At 41.8% G+C, this 20,909-nt stretch overlaps 4 protein-coding genes across 11 annotated transcripts in view; 3 read left to right on the top strand and 1 right to left on the bottom strand.

The window, feature by feature from the left end:
- Positions 1 to 8,043, top strand: part of clstn1 (calsyntenin 1) — a 35,369-nt gene extending 27,326 nt beyond the window's left edge. For all 4 annotated transcript variants that reach the window (XM_076741007.1, XM_076741005.1, XM_076741006.1 and 1 more), the window contains 6 exons: positions 181 to 425; positions 2,243 to 2,413; positions 2,756 to 2,901; positions 3,036 to 3,171; positions 3,920 to 4,104; positions 4,651 to 8,043. In XM_076741007.1, the coding sequence (XP_076597122.1) occupies positions 181 to 425; positions 2,243 to 2,413; positions 2,756 to 2,901; positions 3,036 to 3,171; positions 3,920 to 4,104; positions 4,651 to 4,845 (1,078 nt within the window). In that variant the 3' untranslated portion in view covers positions 4,846 to 8,043. The remainder of the gene's footprint in view (positions 1 to 180; positions 426 to 2,242; positions 2,414 to 2,755; positions 2,902 to 3,035; positions 3,172 to 3,919; positions 4,105 to 4,650) is intronic.
- A 1,338-nt stretch (positions 8,044 to 9,381) lies between these two features.
- Positions 9,382 to 11,044, bottom strand: lzic (leucine zipper and CTNNBIP1 domain containing). Its single transcript, XM_076741013.1, has 6 exons — positions 10,913 to 11,044; positions 10,676 to 10,811; positions 10,488 to 10,586; positions 10,238 to 10,333; positions 9,889 to 9,970; positions 9,382 to 9,800 (listed from the first exon to the last, which is right to left on the bottom strand). The coding sequence occupies exons 1-6, from the start codon at positions 11,011 to 11,013 to the stop codon at positions 9,745 to 9,747; spliced, it is 570 nt and encodes a 189-aa protein (XP_076597128.1). The 5' UTR covers positions 11,014 to 11,044; the 3' UTR covers positions 9,382 to 9,744.
- On the top strand, positions 10,892 to 17,932 carry nmnat1 (nicotinamide nucleotide adenylyltransferase 1). 5 transcript variants are annotated; one of them, XM_076741009.1, is made up of 6 exons: positions 11,181 to 11,224; positions 11,619 to 11,679; positions 12,069 to 12,208; positions 13,885 to 14,068; positions 15,529 to 15,653; positions 16,512 to 17,932. In XM_076741009.1, exons 3-6 carry the CDS (start codon positions 12,094 to 12,096, stop codon positions 16,910 to 16,912), a joined length of 825 nt encoding a protein of 274 aa, XP_076597124.1. In that variant the 5' UTR covers positions 11,181 to 11,224; positions 11,619 to 11,679; positions 12,069 to 12,093; the 3' UTR covers positions 16,913 to 17,932. The 5 variants fall into 5 exon arrangements, with proteins under 5 accessions (XP_076597125.1, XP_076597127.1, XP_076597124.1 ...); XM_076741010.1 differs by lacking the exons at positions 11,181 to 11,224; positions 11,619 to 11,679 and adding an exon at positions 10,892 to 11,077; XM_076741012.1 differs by lacking the exon at positions 11,619 to 11,679 and having other exon boundaries at positions 11,108 to 11,224.
- A 1,074-nt stretch (positions 17,933 to 19,006) lies between these two features.
- rbp7a (retinol binding protein 7a, cellular) lies at positions 19,007 to 20,450 on the top strand. Its single transcript, XM_076741014.1, has 4 exons — positions 19,007 to 19,190; positions 19,486 to 19,664; positions 20,038 to 20,139; positions 20,251 to 20,450. Exons 1-4 carry the CDS (start codon positions 19,118 to 19,120, stop codon positions 20,308 to 20,310), a joined length of 414 nt encoding a protein of 137 aa, XP_076597129.1. The 5' UTR covers positions 19,007 to 19,117; the 3' UTR covers positions 20,311 to 20,450.
- The last annotated feature ends 459 nt before the right edge of the window (positions 20,451 to 20,909 follow it).

Here is a 20,909-nt window from a genome sequence, read left to right as displayed (position 1 = left end):
TCATTTGTCATGTTTGTTATGAAGCTGTAACAGTCCATCTCAGTGTCATGTCTTTCCCCATCACCCTGCCTCAACCGGACATATATTAGACTATGTCTGTCAAGGCAGAGGAAGAACCAGCATAAAACAAAAGATAAGAGATCCATGTGTCCAGGTATTCAAACTTAAATCTCCCCTCAGATGCTTCAATGAGGAGTCCTGCGTAACGGTGCCAGATGCTGAAGGTTATGTGATGGTGCTGCAGCCCGAGGAGCCCAAGATCAGCCTGAGCGGCATTGACCACTTTGCCCGCAGCGCTGCTGAATTCGAGAGCCAGGAAGGCGTGACGCTGTTCCCCGAGCTACGGATCGTTAGCACCATCACCCGCGAAGTGGAGGCCGACACCGAGTCTGAAGCAGCAGAAGGAGCTGACGATGACCCCACGGGTAAGAGAAATGTTCATATGATCCAGACGTGAACCCCTGATAATGTAAGGCATTCTTTAAGTATAGCTCACCCATTTTTCAGTGGATTAGTCGTGTTATTCACTTAACAGCATGCTCATTCTCTGAGTTATATACGTGGATTTTCTACTTTAACACGGCCACATATGTAATCTTATTCTTGTGGCTCCAGAGGCAGTGCGATACAGAGTGACGCTCCATCCGTTGCTTTGGTTAAATCACCTCAGACACTGAATGGCTCTGCAGATACAGTGAATGTACAGTTAATAGCTGTGAGGATGTACAGAACCTGGTTTAGTGTGAGGATTATGCCTGCAGGACGACAGGATTGGACAGAGAGGGAGGGTGAAAAGAGATAAGTTGTTTACTGCATTATGGGAGGGGTCAGTGACCAGCAGTGCCATCTGTTAGGCTTGTATATGAGCTAAGACGAGGACAGACAATAGACATGCACTGAGGTTGACACAGATACCGGATGATTCGATGTCCTGTGGTGAACAGCAGGCCATATGGGACAAAAGGGCTTACAGAGATCTCTTGCTATTACCTGCATTACCCTGCCCCACCTTCCACCACCAACAAGTGAGATGTCACAGTACATGACTAAGAATCATTAATGAGAGCTTCCACAGAGTCAAGAGGTGCAAACTGTGTGTACATGAAATATTCATTTGTTTCAAAAACAAAATGGAGAAGACAGGCCGCCTTAGCAGGGCTGTTAAAATATAGTCAAATCAAAATCATTAGTTGATATATCTTTCCATTAATTGTTTCTGAGCTGTCTCCCATGTTTCACACCTCTCATTCTTAAGAACAGAAGACAGATTGCTGTACCTGACAGTCAGACCATACATGGAACATATTTGCTCTTAACGATATTGTGGCCGACCTGCTGCAGTTGATGAAGCTATCAGAGTAATCACTGCTGACTGTGTACATGAGGCACACAGACAAACAAAGAAGACAAGCCTACCTGTTGTATTATCGGTGAAGGGTGGAGCAGCTCATGCTGGGCTGTACTATTGCCCAACATTTCTAATTTGTCAACGATCAGACTGTGGTGTTCCATATTGTGTTATCTAGGACGCTTACTCATCTTGACTCAGTTCTTCATCCTCCTCCTCTAACCCTTGCACCTTTTTTTCCATTAATTGCTCTCTAAAGCACTTGAGCTACTCATTAATTATTCTTTGTATATGTGAAGTGTAGCCAGTCAGTTTGAATCCACAGGCCACATCTTCATCTGAGGCTACGACCCAACTGTCAGCTGCCTGGTTGCCTTGTGTGTAATGTAGGTTCCAGGTTTTCAGATTCAGAAAACTTTATTGATCCCGCAGGGAAATTGCTTTGTTGCAGTACAAGTTGCTCAACACACAGTTAGAAAGAAGGATGAAATACATAAAAAGGTAAAAAACAGATAAATAACTACAAATACACAAACCTCTGTAAAGAAGACATAATGATAATGCTAATGTAATAGTAAAAATGGGAGAGTAAAGATAACAAATGCACAATATAGTAAAAATGATGCTGATAACAGTAAAACAAGGTAAGAGTTGTACTTCAGCAGAAAAGGGAGGAGCTGTGTTGTTTTGAATTATTTCTAATGAGGAAGTAGACTGGGAATAAAAAAAGCATCAAGTTCATTATGTTATAGGAATGAAGTCAGAGTACCGTAAACAGTTCAGAAATAAGCCAAACAGTGAATTCTGGCATTACAGGCCCGATGGATCCTTCTGAACTGGTGAAGATCCCTGCAGCTCTTCATTCTAAATCTCTCTTCTCCATCGTTCATTCAGTCCAAGAGACAGTGGTGTCAGAAGAGATCATGCACAACCTGGACACGTGTGAAGTGACTGTGGTGGGAGACGAGCTGGACGGGGAGCATGAGAGCCTGGAGGTGGACATGGCCCAGCTGCAGCAGCACGGCCTGGAGATGAGTTCATCAAACCTGGGCCTCGTCATCACCGGTACAGAGCGCAGAGCCGTTTCACGGTTTCTTTGATAATGTTATGATAGCTTTTCAGAAAACAGCTGCTTTACAGAAGAAGTAAACTCCTTGAAATCTGTTTAACGCTGAGTCCTCATATTTAAACAAATAAGAATATGTTATCATAAGTCATGGACATGTACACCAGAGTGATTCGGAGTCAGACTCAACAAATGTCAGTCTTTACTGTCTCTCGGGGTATTAGAATACATTTCTAATAATAAAGCTATAATAACTGATATGGAGAACCTTTCTGACACTTTGTGCTGCTGATCGCTGATCAGATTTCTTTTTGACACGAGCTTCTCTCTGTGTGTTCCAGGTGTGAACACCATGGCCAACTACGAGCAGGTCTTGCATCTTATCCGCTACAAGAACTGGCACACAGAGGCTCTCTTTGACAGGAAATTCAAGCTGGTCTGCTCTGAACTCAACGGTCGCTACATCAGCAATGACTTCAAGGTCGAGGTATGACTGAGCACCCTTCAGCTACGTCACATAGCAGCGATGCATCACAACAGACCGCAGCAAGTGGCGCCCTGATGTTGTAAAACGTTCGAGTGACCATATATATGTGTGTTTGTGGTTTTTATTCTCTCCAGGTGAACGTAATCCACACAGCCAGTCCAGTGGAGCATGCAAACAATGCTATGGTGCAGCCCAACTTTATTAACCCCGTGCATCACGCCTCTGTGGATCTATCAGGTCACAACCTGGTCAACGCTCACCAGGCGTCAGGTAGTGCAACACGGGAGGCTGAAAAAATCAATACAAAACACGAAAATCAATTGTCCTTTGCATCACACAAACACAAGACCAAGACTTGGTACATGTTTTACAATCGCTTGATGAATAATAACACTTCAGTGTTATCATTGTTACCAAACGTCCTAATCAAACCAATAATCTGCTTGACTGTTGTTGCTGTAGAAAGAAGTGTTCTGGTATAGCAAGCATTGCTCAGGATGGATTACATTCTATTAACCAGAAGTGGGGCACGTAGGAACCACTGGTTGTTTGCCCATTTAATTTTTTTTTAATGGCACAAGTTAAGGGATTACTCTTGAGTGCTGTGTGTGACATCTGTACAGGCGGTGGTCTGAGCACACCCTTTTATTTCCCGGCCTCAGTAATCCTCTAGGCTGTCAGGCTCGCTAAGCCTGCCACCACACAAGAGAGGCCCTTTGCTGCTAAAAGGGGTAAAGTGGAGCAGGTTAGCGGGAGACAGGCAAAGCTATTTAAAGAAAGACACACACCTAGAGCAGCACAAAGCATTCATGTCCAGGTTACTAAGAAGCCATTAGCATCAGCACTGGCACACCGTGAAACTGAAGCCCTTGAAATGTCCTCAGACGGTGGAAGCTGTGTCTCCCCACATAAAGCTGTAAGAAGGTAGTAATGTGGCAATTAAACCATGTGCAAATCAAACGTAGTTTACATCCAACCTGTCATTTTGTGCCTGTCTGTGTGTGTGCTCCGCCTGCAGTGGTCCCCAGCGCCGCCACCATTGTCATTGTGGTGTGTGTTAGCTTCCTGGTGTTTATGATCATCCTGGGCGTGTTCCGCATCCGAGCGGCACACCAGCGCACCATGAGAGACCAGGAGAACGGCAAGGAGAACGAGATGGACTGGGACGACTCCGCCCTCACCATCACCGTCAACCCCATGGAGGTAAAAACACACGGGAGTGTTAGCAGGGAGGCGAAGTTGGTGAGCTTTTTTCTGGTGATTAGTCAGTGAAAAGCTGCGGAACAGAATTTAACTTCTCATCAAAATGTGGTCGGGTTTCAGCCGAGACAGCTTTTCACCTGCTAATGCTTTCTGGGTGATGTTGCGACTGTGGCCTAGTTTTATCTGAGCGGTCATGATTGACAGCCCTGTGGGGATGGAGTACAGACTGTCTGCCTGCGAGTCTTACCTCGTTAATTAGAATAAAAGAATCATTTATCAGTGTCATATATCAATATTTAGATTGTCTTTGTGCAACCAGCTGGCCTCATGCAGGTTTAGAGCATTTTTTGGTGCCCCAGCCAAGAAAGCAGCAGCAGTATTTCTGCCTTCCAAAACTCCAAAGAGAAATTTTGTCTTGAAAATGACTGAATTGAAGTCAGTTAGTATCAGTGTAAAAACAGATGAAGCTTGAACACAAAGAAGGAGCAGTTTAGACTCAGAGAGCGACTCCTCACAAACAACGCCACCCTCTGTCTCTCAACGCAGACGTACGAGGACCAGCACAGCAGCGAGGAGGAGGAGGAAGAGGAGGAGGAGAGCGAGGATGGAGAGGAGGAAGATGACATCACGAGCGCTGAGTCAGAGAGCAGCGAAGATGAGGAGGGCGGGGAGCCAGAGGACCAGCAGGGGGCCAGCAGACAGCAGCAGCTGGAATGGGACGACTCCACCCTCACCTACTAGAACAACACACACACACACACACACACACACACACACACACACACACACTCTCAACACAAGCTCACACACATCACCAACTCACACTCACTGCTCCACACACACTCCCACCCCCTACAGTTTCATGTCCAACGAGCCGTGATGTAAGAAAAAAGAAAAAAAGAAAAATTCCCTTCAGCGTATATATGGTCAAGGATTTCCTGTTGTTATCTTAGTGGTGGTACTCAGTGTAGTGTAGTCATCACCGGATTGCTGATTTTTACTGTTTATTTTTTTATTTATTACATTTTAATTCCCAGGAAAACTTGGCCTACATTTTGTTTTGAGCTGTGTGAGGAAGCCAACCCTGCACTTTTTGTTCTTTCTCAGACGTAAGGCTTTCAAACGGAGACGTTTTTTTTTTTTCCCTGATGTATATTCTTTGCATAATGCTTTTAGATTTGTTTGCCGCTGAACTCACGTATAGCTTTGACTTGAGTTTTCTTGACTTGTAGTCCACAGTGAAACGAAATGATGCTTTTAACAAGTAGACCGCATTTTCTTCTTTTCTTTTCTTTTCTTCTGTTAGTGCATGAGGATATTTGAGAAGTCATATGTGTAGAGAAATAAATTGCTTTTTAAAGATTTTGTAAATATGAAGAAACCATGTAATTAGTCGATGTTGTTAGTGAAGGCCTACTCAACGGGGTCCAATATCTAATATGACGCAGTACGTAATGTAGAATATTTGTGTCACAGAGGCTGTAGCATGTCGCTAAATTTCTGCAAAAGCTGTTCCATCATGCCTGTACAAACATGTCTGCTTCATGACGAGAAACCCAGGACTGTTACGCAGAGGTTTCCACGACAAAGTGGTGTCCATTTTGTCTTTTCTTTTCGTGCGAAGACGAAAAAAGCGTTTCTTTTGCGTTGTCGTAGGCAGGACTGGCGGATGGTTTCAGCTTCATACATGCTTTGCTTCGCTTGCACAGGTGGCAACGCTCTACTCCAGGCGTCAGTGTGCTTCATTCCCAATAGATCTCACTGTTGTACAGAAGGGATTTTCTTTTTGTTCAGGGTAATCATACTCAGAGAAATGCTAATGTACAAATCGACATGTCGCGCGGAACGGTACAAAGGACCAGCAGATACCGTCGTGCTGTTGATCTGGAAATATGGGTACTAACATTTCTGCCAGTGTGTTTGGACTAGTAGAGAGATTTCCTCAGCAGCTTTAGAAGCCTTTTCGCCCGGATCCCAGCCCTGCTGCGCTGACAGAAGTAGGAAGGGAAAAAACCCTTCAGTCTACTGAAAGAGCAGATTTACAGCAGAGCTTCAGCGGAGCCCGGTTGAATAGTGCAGTCGCCGGCGTTGTTTTTCGGGGAGAGAAGTGAAATGAAAGTACTTTTCAGGATTGCTTTGTTGCAGGTTTATTTACAGTGGCACGGCTATTTAACCTGAAATGATAGAACACAGATGCATTTTTAAACTGGTTTCCTATTGCAAATTAAGCGCCGTCTTTATCATAGTTCAGAGTCACAGCTGAGGGTACGACTGCAGAGTTTACCTTAAGAAAACACTTTAAAAATGAATCTTCTTCTCGTTTGAATCTTAAAATGAAATATTTTTTTGCAGTAGACCACTAGATTTTATTGTACATGGAGCTGTACTGTAGAGTTGTTCTAAGATATTTGTTTACATTTGGTAAACTTCTTTTCCTTCTGGTATTAGTATAAAGCTTATCCAATTGACAATTGGGAAAATGTGTCCGACCTCTATCTCCTCTCAGACACTGTTGTCCATCACTGTTGTATATATCTTTCACGAAACCGGACACAAATGTACCTTCACACTTAACTGTGTTGTGTTTGTCTCATGTTTTTGGGTACCAAGTAAAACGGTAACATTTCCCAAACCTGCGTTAATTAAAGCAGATCAGATTTGGGGCATTGAAGTGAGCAGATTGTCTCCGAGTTAGAAATGTCAGCGTTGCGAGTCTCATGTTTTGCATGCGAGTGTATTTCCAGAGGCCAAAATTGAATTTTAAAACACATCCAAGGCTCTTCTTTACGTTTCTGAAGCGGTCTGTGGTGGAAACATAGCGAACAGTCTCCCCTCCATGATGACTTGGACTCGTTAAAAAGGGGGCCAGGTCTGAGCCGGCTGAGATGGGAGTGCCTTTTTCCGATCATAGCGCAATTAGCAGGTCTAACAAAAACACTCATCTGTGCTCTTTTATTTGTGGCATTTTTTTTATTTGTATTTGTTCATTGTAGATTTCTTACAGAGCTGGGGATCGAATTTTCTTTCAGTTTGTTGTAACAATAGTCCACCGCTAGTTTTCTCAGAAGTGAAAAACGTTTTACATTCTGTAGATGTCACGTGTCCATGTTGATGTGTAGAGGAAGTAGATCCATATTGTATCTTCTACAGATATTGTACTAAATCATTGACAGAATCCACCTTTAAAAAGATGTACAGTACATTATGAAATTGCTTTGGCAGCATACATGAGTATACTGTTGACTCACCTATTTGTGTATAGTGGAAGGAAATAATGAACAGTGTCCTATTGCCTGAGTTGTCGAGAAATGATTTTGAGGGCAGCATGAATTTCACAAGAACCAGAGTTATAAGCCTGTCGACTCCGAAATTCTCAGTTTCATTATGTCAAACACTTGATGTTCACATTTCATCTGCAATTTTAAAAAGTACAATACCATGGGTCACTGATTCGTGCACACTGACTCTCTCCAGTCAAGTCTCCACAGTGACTCCACCATCTCCAGTTTTCTGGGTTGAATGCTTTCTGGTCAGCCCCTGAGCTCGGTGTAAGTTGGTTGAATTGAATGTCACTGCCTAACAAACTGAAATGCAGCCATACTGTAATAACACTAAGATGTAAGGGGAATTTACTTTGCATGAACCACAAGTTTGTGTACGTTCCATGTGGGGTTGTGAGACTGCAGTGAGAAAGGAGACGTGATACACTACTGATTCTCAGATTGTCTGTTTCACACGTCCAGATATATATATTTTTTGTTTTTCTTTTTCTTTTCAAAAATTTGCTCAGAACAGAAGGTGGAAATGTTTTCAGGACGGCCGAATGCTTCCTTTGTGCTTGTTGGAGCTGCTCTCACTTTTCTACCAATTGAAAGGCAAATTGTAGTGAAGTTGATGCTTGCTCGTAAACAAAATAAAGGACGATGAGATGGGGTATAACCGCTGTCTGCTCTTGTTTTTCTTCAGTCGTCTCAGACTGTGAATGCATCACTGGCGTACACACAGTGCTGGAGGTACACACCCCAGTGCTGGTCAGTGTTCTAAATGTTGAACATTAGCGTCCTCTGGTGGTGAAAATGAAATTCACACGGAAACAAATAAATAAAACACACTATTGTTTTTTTGTTTTTTTACTCAAAGCTGAACATGAATCACACTCTGAACGTTATTTTAAACTTGATGATTAAATAAAATGCAATATTGAACCTGATTATGCCAAATTTATAACTGCAGTTGTCAACGGACAGTTTGAAATGTTTGAGAATTAATGTATAGAGGGTGGACAAAATAATGGAAACACATAAATACCCAGAACCTAACATGGTGCAGTCCTCAATGTGAGCTGAACAGACTCCATTTTGTCACTCTTAAGTTCTTTTAGAGGTAACAGGTGAAAAACTGCTTCATTTCTGCCCTCTGGTATGTTCTTAAAAGCATCTTAATCGCTCTTTTGTCTGGTGATTGAAGAGGTCTTGGAAGGTGTTATTTCATCCTGTTCATTTTTTTTGTTTGTAGCTCTCAGGCCTTTATCACAGCGAGACACCATGAACGACGACGCAGGCTGCATCTGGTGCTGCAGAGTGACCTTGTGTTCCTTGGCTGTTAAACATCCACACAGACTATTAATCAAACTGAATCACTCTCATGAGACGCTGCAAAAACAATCACAAGACCCTCCACAATGTTTAACAGATGCCATCTAATCCATCCAGTGGATTTCCAATCACACTGCAGGAAAACTGGTCAAAGACTCGTCCAGATTGGGGCTCGCTTCACCTCTTCATGCATTTTAATGCTACATTTGCACTGGATAAATGCAGTTTCCAAGCAGCAGTCAGCTTATAAATATGAGCTGTAGGAAGCCAACAAAACATTGAATTGGAAATAGCAGGAATCGTTTTGTTTAACAGCTATTCTGCCATGTTTCCATCTACTCCTGTCACAAAGCTCTGACTTCTTACTGCTGTCCCTCTTTGTAAACGTTATATTTCGCATGTGTTGTTCATTATGTTTGAGTCATTCAATTATAAACCCTGTGTGGCTGACATACCTGTGATTGTTATGTTGTCTATGGCTCTAAAACCCAAAGTGACAGAGCTCACTGTCTATGTGCATACCTAACATGACGTGCACATACTGCATACCAATTGACTTGTGGTGCTGCCTTTGTAGTGTAATTAAGTTATTTCAAAGTTGACTTCCCTGTCATATTTCTGTTATTTTTTCTCAAATCCCTGTAGACACAGGTGAGTTAAAATAAAAACACACGTTGACTCGTTGCAGCACCCGTACAGGAAATGAATATCTTAAAAACAAACATCCTGAATTTTCAGGTTTAAGACAGATGAACACAGTCACAACAGAATATTTCTCTTGAACTGCCTTGGCTGTCCTTCACATTCATGTACATGTCTTCATAGTTACCAAATCACATGCTCGTACCTATAATACACTTACACACCAATCTGGACAAATAAAAGACATTTACAAAAGTTGCGGGGTATAAAACAATACAGTTAAAAAGTGTTAGCATCTACAGCAGCACCTAAAAGTGCACTGATTATTTACAAGATCAATGACAGATTGGCACATTTCTTACTTGGTAATAACAAAGACACAGGGTTAAAATCTGTAGAATGACTAAGCCTTGGTTTTCACACCAGAGCTCGCTAAAGCCATAATTTTGTCTTCGGAGCCTGAAAAAGAAAAACAAAACAAACGTGAATGTTCATCCAGTGACGTGTATGATTAAATGTTCCGGTGGAATCGCATCTTTCTTCTCACCTAAGTTTGCAGTCACTTTTTCAAACTGGCTCAGAGTCGCTGTCGCATTTTCAGAGAGAAAAGTCTCATCCTCTGGAGTGAGCTGTCAGACCCGCCAGACACAAAAATAACGCTGTTAATTCAAGCTTTGATCGTAGCATTTATCAAGTGTCACATCAAATTCTGAAATCAGATTTAGACCTGTTGAAGCAACAGGTCTGTCAGCCTTGTGACAGTTAAATGAGTAAAACAAGTCAGAGCAGCTTTCAGAGTGTGTGTGTGTGTGTGGACTCATGAGCACGAGCCTCTGAATCATCCATGAACCCGTGGGAAAAAACAAATAAACAAGCCATCTCTGAGTCTTCCTCACCTTCTCTCCAAGTTTTCTCAGGGCTGTGAGGATTTCCATTTTCTGCTGTGTGTACACATCCCGAGGCAGTTTCCCCACTATGACATCTCGGTCCATCTGCGCAGAATGTCACACACGAATTGGACAATTTTCAGGCCGAGCAACACAGAGACACTAACACAGCGGAGCGATTGAGCAGTTGGATTAAACATGTGCTCTACAGCTGTGTGCATTAAACGAACAATCATATCCTTATTGTGGCAGAGCAAACCTCTGCTAGTCTGGTCCTCAGCTGTCCTGGCTGCTTCTTGGCAAAAAGCCGGATCACCTCTGGGGTTTTGAATGCTTGGCTGATGGCGGCCTGGATTGCCTATTGAAAACAAAAAACATAGGAACATTTCACAAATCATTTATTTTAAGTGACACAGTCATTGCACATTATCCACTGATTGTCCATACCAGCTGCATTCCACTCAGTTCATCCACAAGCGTCATATCTCCAGTCATGATCTTCTTCAGGGAATCATTGAATTCACTTAATTGTTCCAAGGTTTCCTTTTTGGTCTCCTCATACTCTTCCTCATCCAGTTCTTCTCTGGAATAAACAAAGAAAGGTTGTGAAACTAACAGTTACAGGGAAATAGAAAGAACATAGAGATAGATCACGATGACACTACTCTACTATCTATCATGCACCTGCATTCCTCCAGATCCTGAAGCTGCTGCATCAGTCTGTCAAGTTGCTCTTCCATGTTTTGCCTCAGTTTCCCAGTTTCTGATTTCCCGCGAGAAGCCATCTTTCTTTAAAATCGTATTGCCAGCCTATGGTCAACGAAAAACAGAATAAAATAGTCGACAGAAGTAAGTCTCACTGTACATTTACGCCATAGCATGCGCGACGAACTTGGCGTCAACCTAACTTGCTATTTAGACAGCATCAGAATGGCACTGTTGGATCATCTGTTACAACAAAACTGTTCAGCATCTAGCGACAACCCAGTTTTGGTGGTAAACTTGTGGATGAATATTTGCTGGAGGATTACGCCCTGCTATCTGTGAAGGTTGTTTAGTTAGCGTTAGCTGAATAGCTAGCTGGCTAGCTAGCTAGCAAGCATGCTAAAAGAAAACATCTCACCGGGACTCTTTGTAAACAGTTGTACAAAATCAGTCGAGCGATAAATTAAATGGTCGTATCAGCTTGGTGGGTGTGCATTAAAACTATCTGAGCAACTGAGTCATAATTCCGCGAAAAATAACTACTTTCAAATACGGTTACTTAGTATTTAGTGTTTATCGAGCCGTTTGTGGTTTGGAGATTTGTGATTGTGAATGTAACTCGCGAGTGTGGGTGCGGCTCTCTTCTTCCTAGTCGACTCTGTCCAATCAGATTTTCTGATCTTAGCGCCGGCCTTACAGGAGGGGGCGACGCATCCTATGACGACTAGCTACCGGTGCTTCTCTAGGTACAACAATGAATATTTCCGTTATTTGACTTTTTACAAAACGACCAGCTTGTTGCCCAAGCTCAGCTGTTCATTTTTGGTCTGTCTGTTGAACAACCTGTATTTTCAGTTTAGTAACAAGCTCGCGTTGGCTGGTTACAGGCCAAGCTAACGTTAGCAACCCGGTATAAGGTAATGACGGCGCTGACGTCACATTAAGTTAGCATACCATATGGTTTGGTTTTTCTTTATCTTTGTAGCTCCTTGTCATTCACTCTGGTAACCTTAGAGTGGATTCAAAGGTCCCAATCCCAGGGGCTAGAGAGCCATTTTTGTACATGCTAAACTCGAAGACAAATTAAGATAAGTGACCACATTTTGTGTTTTCTTCAACACATTTGCTGCTGCAGTGTAAATCCAGCCCCAGCATGAGGTATGGAGGGTCGAGCTTTAACCAGAGTGGTCCTGCTGGCCTGCGGCTCCTTCAACCCCATCACCAACATGCATCTGAGGATGTTTGAACTGGCACGAGATCATCTGGAAGACACAGGTTGAGTGACCTTCTCAGAATTATGCTTCTCTTCTCCTCTCTTCCTTTTAAAGTGGGTCACAGCAGTCTGGTTTCAGAGCTGAACTTGATGCTGCCCCTGCTGTTACTTTGGTTACAGATGATATTGTATCTGCCGTTGACAAAGATTTTACAAATGCTCCGTTCCTACATGTGTGATATTGGTTTTGAATCCAAGTCCTGTTAACGGTTTCAGGACGATGTGTCTCAGATAGCAATGTGTGATTTTGGGAAATGATCGTTCTGTATTTTCACCAGCGTCAAAGGAGGTTCAGCATCGGATCCTACCTTGTTCACAATTTATATTAACAATAGTGCATCCTCTATAACAAATTGAATTTGACATTAATCCTGAATGCAAGTAAGATTAAATGTGTGTTATTCTCTAAAGCCAGAGATATTGTGGACAATGGTTTGTATATTACCACACTGAATGGTATCTCACTGGATCAAAATCTTCATCTTGAATTTCACATTGTCATACTTGTCAGGAAGCTTTGACCAGAAATTGCATATTTGTGCAGAAGGAGAGCTAATTTTCCTATGCACACGAAGAAGCGGAAAACTGTTGCCGTCTCCTTATTTGTTTTGGATTATGGTGTTGTTGTCTGTAGACACGTCTCTGTCTCCAGTCTTAAACACCTAAATTCAGCTTAGCACTCCACCCTAAGATACATTACTGGTGACAGTTATTCTACTTATGATTTCAACTTGTCTTAAAAGGGTAGATGGGCATCTGTAAAAGTAGACTTGCCCGGCATTGGTTTCTGTTTATTTATAAAGCCCTCAATGGCAACAAGCCATCATACATCACTTCCTTCATTAAAAAGACCCCGTAGTCATTATCTGACCCGTTCAAGTGATTGGTGTCACGTGTCAGCACTGAATTTGGGAAAACTGCTTTTAGCTTTTGTACTGCACACACTTCAGCCATCATTAACTACTCCACTCTTGAATCCAGCTTTACAAAATGTGCGTATTTATTCTGTTTTAGCTGTGCTCTCCACATCATTGGAAATGCCCTCAGTGACATTTCGAGAATTTAAATGAAGGCTGAATTAATGAGTGACTATCAAGCCAGTTTTTACTTTTGTGTCCAACCCAGTATAATTGAGGTGAATGTAATTTTTTTTTGTGCTGCTCACAGCATTGACAAAATACCTCTGAAAAGTTCAGCAGTGACCTGTATGTCCAGAAACAGTATACTGTGTCTAAAGCCTTTTAATGCTGGAGCACTACAAACCACATTTAAGTCAACTCTGCTGGTCGACTTGAGGCTGACGTCTTAAACCTGAGCACAACACATTTTATAGCTATATAAATATAGTAAATACAGCACTACTGGTCATGCTTATTTGAACTATGTAATGTGCTGTTGGGTAGTTTGAACGGTAACAATGCACCATGTTTTACAAACTGATCATATGTTTTTTATGTTAAATCTTTCCTCTGGAAGTATTAAGTAGCAGAAAATGGAAAAAAATGTGGCCAATTACAGCACTTGATTATTATAATTAGCCTTATTTTACCTCCGCTAGATTGTACTGGAGGCAAGAAGATCAGTTAAATGCGAAATTGACTGAACACACTTTCTTAAGTTATTTATTTTGAGCTCTTTCTGTAACCCATCTGTTGACAACGCAATTTTAATATCTCAGGTCAGTACCAGGTGGTGAAAGGCATCATTTCGCCGGTGGGTGATGCTTATAAGAAGAAGGGATTGATTGAGGCCTGCCACCGGCTGGAGATGGCCCGATTGGCCACAGAGAACTCAGACTGGATCACAGTAGATTCCTGGGAGACCTTGCAGCCGGAGTGGTTGGAAACAGCTAAAGTTGTTCGGTAAGGTGACGATCCTTATCTCTTTTGTCAAGGTGTCTGTGCTTGCTACAGGCAAGGCTCGTGGTGTTTTGTCTTGGGTTGTTATTAATGGTGTGAGGATGTCTGCCAAATAAACTAAGACACTACCTGTCAGACCTGTCAGTGGCCTTAATCAGTTTCCTTTCTTTCTGTTTCGTCGACGACACCTCAGGCCACCCATTCATGAATACACCTACACATAACCACATCAGATAGTAATGACAATATTATTATAGTTTACAAGCAGCCCCTCTAGCGGGTCATGTTCTGACATGATCGAAGTTTGAGTAATGAATGGTGGTGTTACGCTGGCACAAATGATAGAGCCCGAGTGACGTTAGGTGAACTCTCAAGACATGGAGTAATTCTTATGTGATGCATACCATGCATTAAAACCCCTGCAGTTATACCCAGGATCACAAAGCTCTTTATGCTTGGAGTCACACAGGGTTTCCCTTCACTCCATATATGTATCATTCTTGAAGCTTTCTATTACTCTGGGGGAGAAAGTTGCATCTTCGTGTTTACAGCAGTAGAAATGGAGTGATCAGGCCTCGACCCATCGTCCCACATGTTTAAAGTTCAGGTTTTAAATCAAACTTCAGGCTTGACATGTGATATTATTGCTCATTATGGCCCAATAAATGATAATGTCATTGATACATTGCAGAATTTTTTTAATTTCTGAACTCTACTGCATTGCAATACGTTTCATCTTAACAGCTTTTTAAAAAATTATTTGGTATGTTTGACACTGGTGACCGTTTTCTGCACAATGTGGCAAGACAGTTCCAGATTGTAAAAAAGGAACTATATGTTGTAAAAGGAACTGAACAATTTCAGAGTAACATACCGAAAGCATCACTGGCAAAGACACACAGCTGCTTTTTAATGTTGTCGTTCAAACCTGTCAGCATTGTGGATTCGAATCTTTCAGTCAATCACACGTTGGGATCTGCAGACTACTGAAAAGCAGTGATATTACCAAAACATATCGCTGAACTATAATTTTACCAACTGATCATTTAAAAAGTTACATTTTTTGATGTTGATGGTAAAACAGAAATCTGAAAAAGTATCCTAACTGCAGACTCACAAGGCAGAAAACAGTTATGAACTAAGGAAAGTGTTCAAACTTAAAGTTGAAGGTTGATTAAAAATGTAGTTTGCACAAGGACAAAAGTACATTTTTAGGTGGTTAATAAGGAACCATGACATTCTACTCCAGAGATAAACATTATTTACCTGCAGTTTGGTTTCCCAAAGCTTATTGTCACTATCAAATGCAGAAGTGTGTTGGCTGGATACAGACTGATATATTGAAGATATGTCCCATGTTTCCTGTATGGGACTGTAACCATCCCTACAGACCCCTCTTAAATGTTGATATGTTAAAACTCAGATCTTTTGATGCTCTATTCATCTTGTCTGCTTCCACTCAGGCATCACTCCGATGAGCTGCTTGCAGCAGAGCACAACAGCGACGATGTGGACACTGTGAAGTATGCAAAAAAGAGACGTATAAAGGAGGATTATTTTGAGAGCTCATCGAATCACAAAGGCAGAGGTAGGCCGATGTATGATTGTGTAACTTACGTATTGTTCTCTCAGTCTTCTTTCTGTCTCCTCCCTTTTCCAGTCCCTGATTCCAGACAGACAACTAGTCTGATCCTACTCCCACTGTATTCACGATTTACTGTATTCAGTAGAACTCATAACAGGAGACAATGGATTAAAGGTGCAGTGTGGTGTTGTGTGATGGGTAACACCCAATCACACCACCAACTGTAAAGACTGGCAAGATGTCAGACAGCAAGAGATGAACCTCAGTGACGCAAACAGTGCCCATAGCAGCCAAGTTTCAAGGCTTGGTCTTACAACATTCTTCACAGTGAATCTCTGGTGTGAAACTGCCATGCACAGGATTATATGCACGAGCAGGAGAAGTGCACACTGTGCTATATGTGTGCCAAGGGTCTGCAATAAGATCAGCTATTACTGACAGTTTATTACAATGTGTTTTTAAATGCGTCTGCAGAGCATTTGTTGGTTGCAACTGTAAATCTAGCTGAAGAGGTTTGACAGCATGGTGCACTCACAGACAACAATGGCCATCATAATTACACTAAACACTGAGATTAGAGGCGACATGCGACACCTGTAACAACTGTTACATCATTCTTTTGTAAGAAAGCTTTTATAAAGACTTAATGCGTTTCTTGTGGTTTTACCTTTCCATTCATGCAATTTTATATACACCTCTTCTTTTTACTTTTATTTTTAATCTCCTGTGTTTGATTATCTCATTGTTTGTCTGGTTTTATTTGCATTTGCCTTTGCTTATATTGTTTGTTCTTTTCTCTTTAAAGCATTTTCTCATACAAATGAGACTTATGATAAAACTCTTTTCTCTCTTCATGCTCAGACAGCCCTCAGCTGATGTTACTGTGTGGGGCTGATGTTCTGGAGTCCTTTGGGATCCCCAATATGTGGAAGCAGGAAGATATTGCTGAGATTGTGGGCCGCTACGGTGTGGTCTGCATCACCCGCTGCGGAAACGATCCCTACAAGTTCATCCACCAATCCGACATGCTGTGGAAGTACCGCAAGAACATCCACGTGGTCCACGAATGGGTGACCAACGAGATCTCAGCCACTCTCGTGCGCCGGGCGATGCGTCGAGGTCTGAGCGTCAGGTACCTCCTGCCAGACGCTGTGGTCCATTACATACAAGAGCACAGCCTCTATAGTGCCGAGAGCGAACAGAAAAATGCAGACGTGGTGCTCGCACCCCTTCAGAGATACGCTGGCGCCTCCTCAAAATGAGAAAGGTCTGCTGCTGCTGTTGCAGGTGCAACAGAAGCTGTCTACACTGAGTGCTGTGTGTTTACTTTGAATTTAAATTTAGACACAATTCAGTTTATTTGAGCTTCCACCAGTGCCTTCCATGTAGAATAGTCTTTTAAAAATCAGTCTTGTTCTTAATGGGTGTGTGTTTTTTATGACGATAAACCTGCACAGACTTTTCTAAGTGAAGTGATTTAGTAACTTGTGTCATTTTGCTATACACTAGCTTGTGTGTGTGCGTGTGTGTGTGTGTGTGTGTGTGTGCATGCGTGCAATCTTACAGTAGTCAAGCACAAACTTAGCTGAGCAGGAGCTCAAGATGAAGGACATTGCTAGAAATATATCTGGTGTGTAGTTGTTGAACGAGGGGTTCACAGTTTTTTGTGTGTGAAATAGTGAGCATACAGTCTGTTTGGAAATTACACGAAATGTGATCGGGAACAAATGGCTTTTAATACTCCACATTTTTTCCCTCACTTGCTTCAGTATGGTCTCTTAACTCATCACATTTCCATGCACCTCCTCAGACCAAAAGCAAGCGATGCGCTGTAAACATGTTTACCGAGGGCTAGAGATTTGAAAATGAGTGTGTGAGGTGTGATATGTGTTGATTGGAAATAAGTGAAGTAAAATAAACATGCTTGTGCTTTTCATCCTGGGAGCTTTTCATTGCTGTTCAGATACTGTTGTCTCACAGATAAGAAGCTCCTAACACCGTCAATGAAGGAGGTGCCAAATCGACACCTAGCCTGTTTGATTAAAATGCTGTTTGTCAGGGCGGAGGTCAACTTTTCTTTCTGGTAATCTTCACTGAGGTTTGATAATAGCTGCAATAACAAAGTGCAGCCTACTAAAGAGTCATTGTGAAAGCAGTGTGCTGAAAAGAAAGTATAACTGATTACATTAAGTCACATCAGTCTCAGAATTGGTGCCTAATTCCTTTACTTTTAATGTTGGAGTAATGGTATTAGATTACATTAAAAAGCTGAATTTATCATTCAGACTTAAAGGCCGAATGCAAAGTCACTGGGTTCAGTTTATGGTTCATTACATCACAAAGTCATGTGTATGTTATTAAACACTTAATGTCTGCATCAGACGCCTGGAACACAGTTTATGCACATGTAGAGTGTTGGATGGAAAACCCTGACAAAGTTTTTCTGCATTACATCTTGCAGCTTTGACCTGCTCTCTGCTTAGCTGATGGTACAGAGAATAGTAATGTTTGGACAAGCTCCACGTTTCTTATTTTCTTTCGAGCTTGAGTTGCATCAATTCCTTTCAAGCTGCATGCCAGCGCACCTGCCAACGTCAGCCTTATTTCCTCCTTGCACAGAAAGGTGTGTCATTTTGACATAGGTCATCTTCATGAAAACAGCAGGTGTGTGACTCCAGCTTCCTTTGAGGTTTGGATTAGCTCAACTGAGACATTATTAACCTCAATCAAAATCCCATTTTGGAAACCATTTCTTTAATGGTTCAAGTGTTCATGTATTGTTATTTACACTATATGCAAATCTATCCACTGCTTCTATAATGTGATCACACTCCACCTCTGCCTCATCTTGCCACATTGACATAAATACAACTCTATGCGTTACATTAACGCTCAGATTGGACTTCCTTCTGAAAAAACAGACTGTGTTTCCGGAAAAAACAAACAAACAAAAAGCAGACGTGTATATATATTTATACTGTTATATTTTGTGCTCTTATTTTTAATAGATGTGTCATACACCAACTGCACCACAACAAATTCCTCGTATGTGTTAAATCATACTTGGCAATAAAGCTTTTTCTGATTCTGATTCTGATTCTGATTCTGACCTTCCTCTTACCAGAAAGCTCAACATACTTTGTGTGTTTACGGGCACGTGTGTGCAATTAATGTGACTGCAGAGGGAGAATTTTTTTATGGGTTTATTAGTCAGTGAACTGACCAGTCTGACCAGTCTGGCTTCCCATCTACACACAGTTGCGCTGACGAGAGCACCTCCCTCATCCTCACATGTACAAAAGGTGACAGCGAATGAGCTAAGGGCACACTTACCTTTATACCTGCAGGTTTCGCACCAAACAGCAGTCTCTTTGCTGAACCCCTCATGAGCCTGGCAGTTTGAGGATCCCACTTTAAATCACCCACACATCTCAGAAGAAAACGAAGGAGAAAAACGCGTTGCCAAAATGCCAGCCAGCCTCTGTGGTACATGGGACATAACCAGCAACGTCAACTTGGAGGGCTACATGATTGCACTGGGTAAGTCTTTACAGCATGTTTTAATCAAACAGTGTTATATGACTGATTTGGGATCTCTGCTTTTCTATTGCTCTGACTTAAACTGTGCTCTAAATGCACGCAGATATAACATCATACAACAGTACATAAAGCACTTGGAGTGTAATAAATTGCCATATTTTGGAGGAGGAAGAATTTGGCTGTGATTTTGTGGCAGTGCTGTTTATGGCGACGCAGAGAATGTGTTTGTACCCTCTGGGTGAGTTTGTTCACCAGATTTGATCTCTGTTCAACACTCGTCTGTTGGCTGTTCCAGGTATCAGCCCGTACTTGCGAAAGATTGCTCTGAAGCTGAAGCAGAGGAAGGTGATTGAGCAGCAGGGGGACCAGTTCCACATCAAAACGGCCAGCACCTTCCGAAACTACACCATCTCCTTCAGAGTGGGTGAGGAGTTTGAGGAGTTCACCCAGGGGCTGGACAACAGACATGTCAAGGTGAAGATGAGCGGCTGATGGCAGCCAAATGTGTGTTTAAAGTGAGGATAAGCATAATGATTGCAAGTGTTTTGTAGATGGCAGAAGGGTTTGTTTTTTTTTTTCAACTGTATCCAGATATGAATGTACAGCAGTTTTAGGTGCATATTTTATATTGTTGTATCTTACCTCATTTTTCAACATTATTTTTAATATTCAAATATTCTGTTTCAAAAGTTTTACATTTGCTTTATTTCAGGTTCTATATTTTTCTACATTTTGCCGACGTTCATTATTGTTTTACGTGCAGCCCTTTTAAACACACTTTGTGATATCAGGTTAGAAAAACCTTGACTTGATTTACTCTCCATCTTCTTCTCCGCCATCTGTGCAGTCACTGGTGACTTGGGAGGGGAATAAACTGGTGTGTGAACAGACTGGAGAGAAGAAGAACCGGGGCTGGGCTCACTGGATTGAAGAGGACAAGCTACATCTGGTAAGAACGAGAATCTGAACAATTTAATCACATTTATTCCTCATAATGCACAAACTAAATTGATTTAACATCATATTAATTAAATATCTCTATGACTGGCCACCTCCTCAGGAGCTGTACTGTGAAGGAGAAGTCTGCAAGCAGGTTTTTAAGAAGAAAGTCAATGAGTGAAGAGGAATGAAAGTATTTCTCGAGACGTTACTCTGTGATTAAATCATCATGTAGTGCATCCTTCACCCTAACCCTGATGAACAAAATCACACTGAAAGTTGAGTTTGCTGTATTGTCTATTTAATGTGACCTCTGGTATTTCTTTCCTCGGAGTATGGATGAAGACCACTAGATGGCATCACTGCACTACTTTTGTCATACACTTAGCTATACTGGTGTGTATCTCCGTGTTTGGCCTCAGGCAAAACAAAAAAAAAACAAAAAACCATCAGGTCCATTTTTGAGTCTTTTCAGCCGGCTGAAAAAATAGATGTTGTCTGTGTTTAGTGCAAACGTGTTTTCTACAAATGTTGATTGTTTGACATGAGAGATTTGAGACATGCATTTTCGTTGCATTGGCCTGTGCTGTCCATCTGACATTTGGCAGAGCTATTTGTAAAAAAAAAAAAAAAAAATAAATAAATAAATAAAAGAATGACCTCATTCATGTAGACACAGTTATGCCTGATGTCCAACAGAAAGTGAGGTGTAGGGTCTTTGGAACACAGTTTTATGTGACTTTTGTATAATAAAATGGGGTTTGAGAGAAATCACAAGTG

Source organism: Chaetodon auriga, chromosome 10 (genome assembly GCF_051107435.1).
Source record: "Chaetodon auriga isolate fChaAug3 chromosome 10, fChaAug3.hap1, whole genome shotgun sequence".
NCBI lineage: Eukaryota > Metazoa > Chordata > Actinopteri > Chaetodontiformes > Chaetodontidae > Chaetodon > Chaetodon auriga.
This window is presented reverse-complemented; position numbering and strand designations above follow the sequence as displayed.

What these genes read in the sequence shown, in the direction of transcription:
- nmnat1 (XM_076741010.1), top strand. Translation starts at nt 12,094, where the DNA reads ATGGAGGGTCGAGCTTTAACCAGAGTGGTCCTGCTGGCCTGCGGCTCC. An exon ending in AGATCATCTGGAAGACACAG is followed by an intron (nt 12,209 to 13,884) that starts GTTGAGTGACCT and finishes TTAATATCTCAG; the next exon opens with GTCAGTACCAGGTGGTGAAA. An exon ending in GAAACAGCTAAAGTTGTTCG is followed by an intron (nt 14,069 to 15,528) that starts GTAAGGTGACGA and finishes GCTTCCACTCAG; the next exon opens with GCATCACTCCGATGAGCTGC.
- lzic (XM_076741013.1), bottom strand. Translation starts at nt 11,013, where the DNA reads ATGGCTTCTCGCGGGAAATCAGAAACTGGGAAACTGAGGCAAAACATG. An exon ending in CAGGATCTGGAGGAATGCAG is followed by an intron (nt 10,812 to 10,912) that starts GTGCATGATAGA and finishes TGTTTATTCCAG; the next exon opens with AGAAGAACTGGATGAGGAAG. An exon ending in TGAGAAAACTTGGAGAGAAG is followed by an intron (nt 9,971 to 10,237) that starts GTGAGGAAGACT and finishes CGGGTCTGACAG; the next exon opens with CTCACTCCAGAGGATGAGAC.
- rbp7a (XM_076741014.1), top strand. Translation starts at nt 19,118, where the DNA reads ATGCCAGCCAGCCTCTGTGGTACATGGGACATAACCAGCAACGTCAAC. An exon ending in GGGCTACATGATTGCACTGG is followed by an intron (nt 19,191 to 19,485) that starts GTAAGTCTTTAC and finishes TGGCTGTTCCAG; the next exon opens with GTATCAGCCCGTACTTGCGA. An exon ending in TGGACAACAGACATGTCAAG is followed by an intron (nt 19,665 to 20,037) that starts GTGAAGATGAGC and finishes CCATCTGTGCAG; the next exon opens with TCACTGGTGACTTGGGAGGG.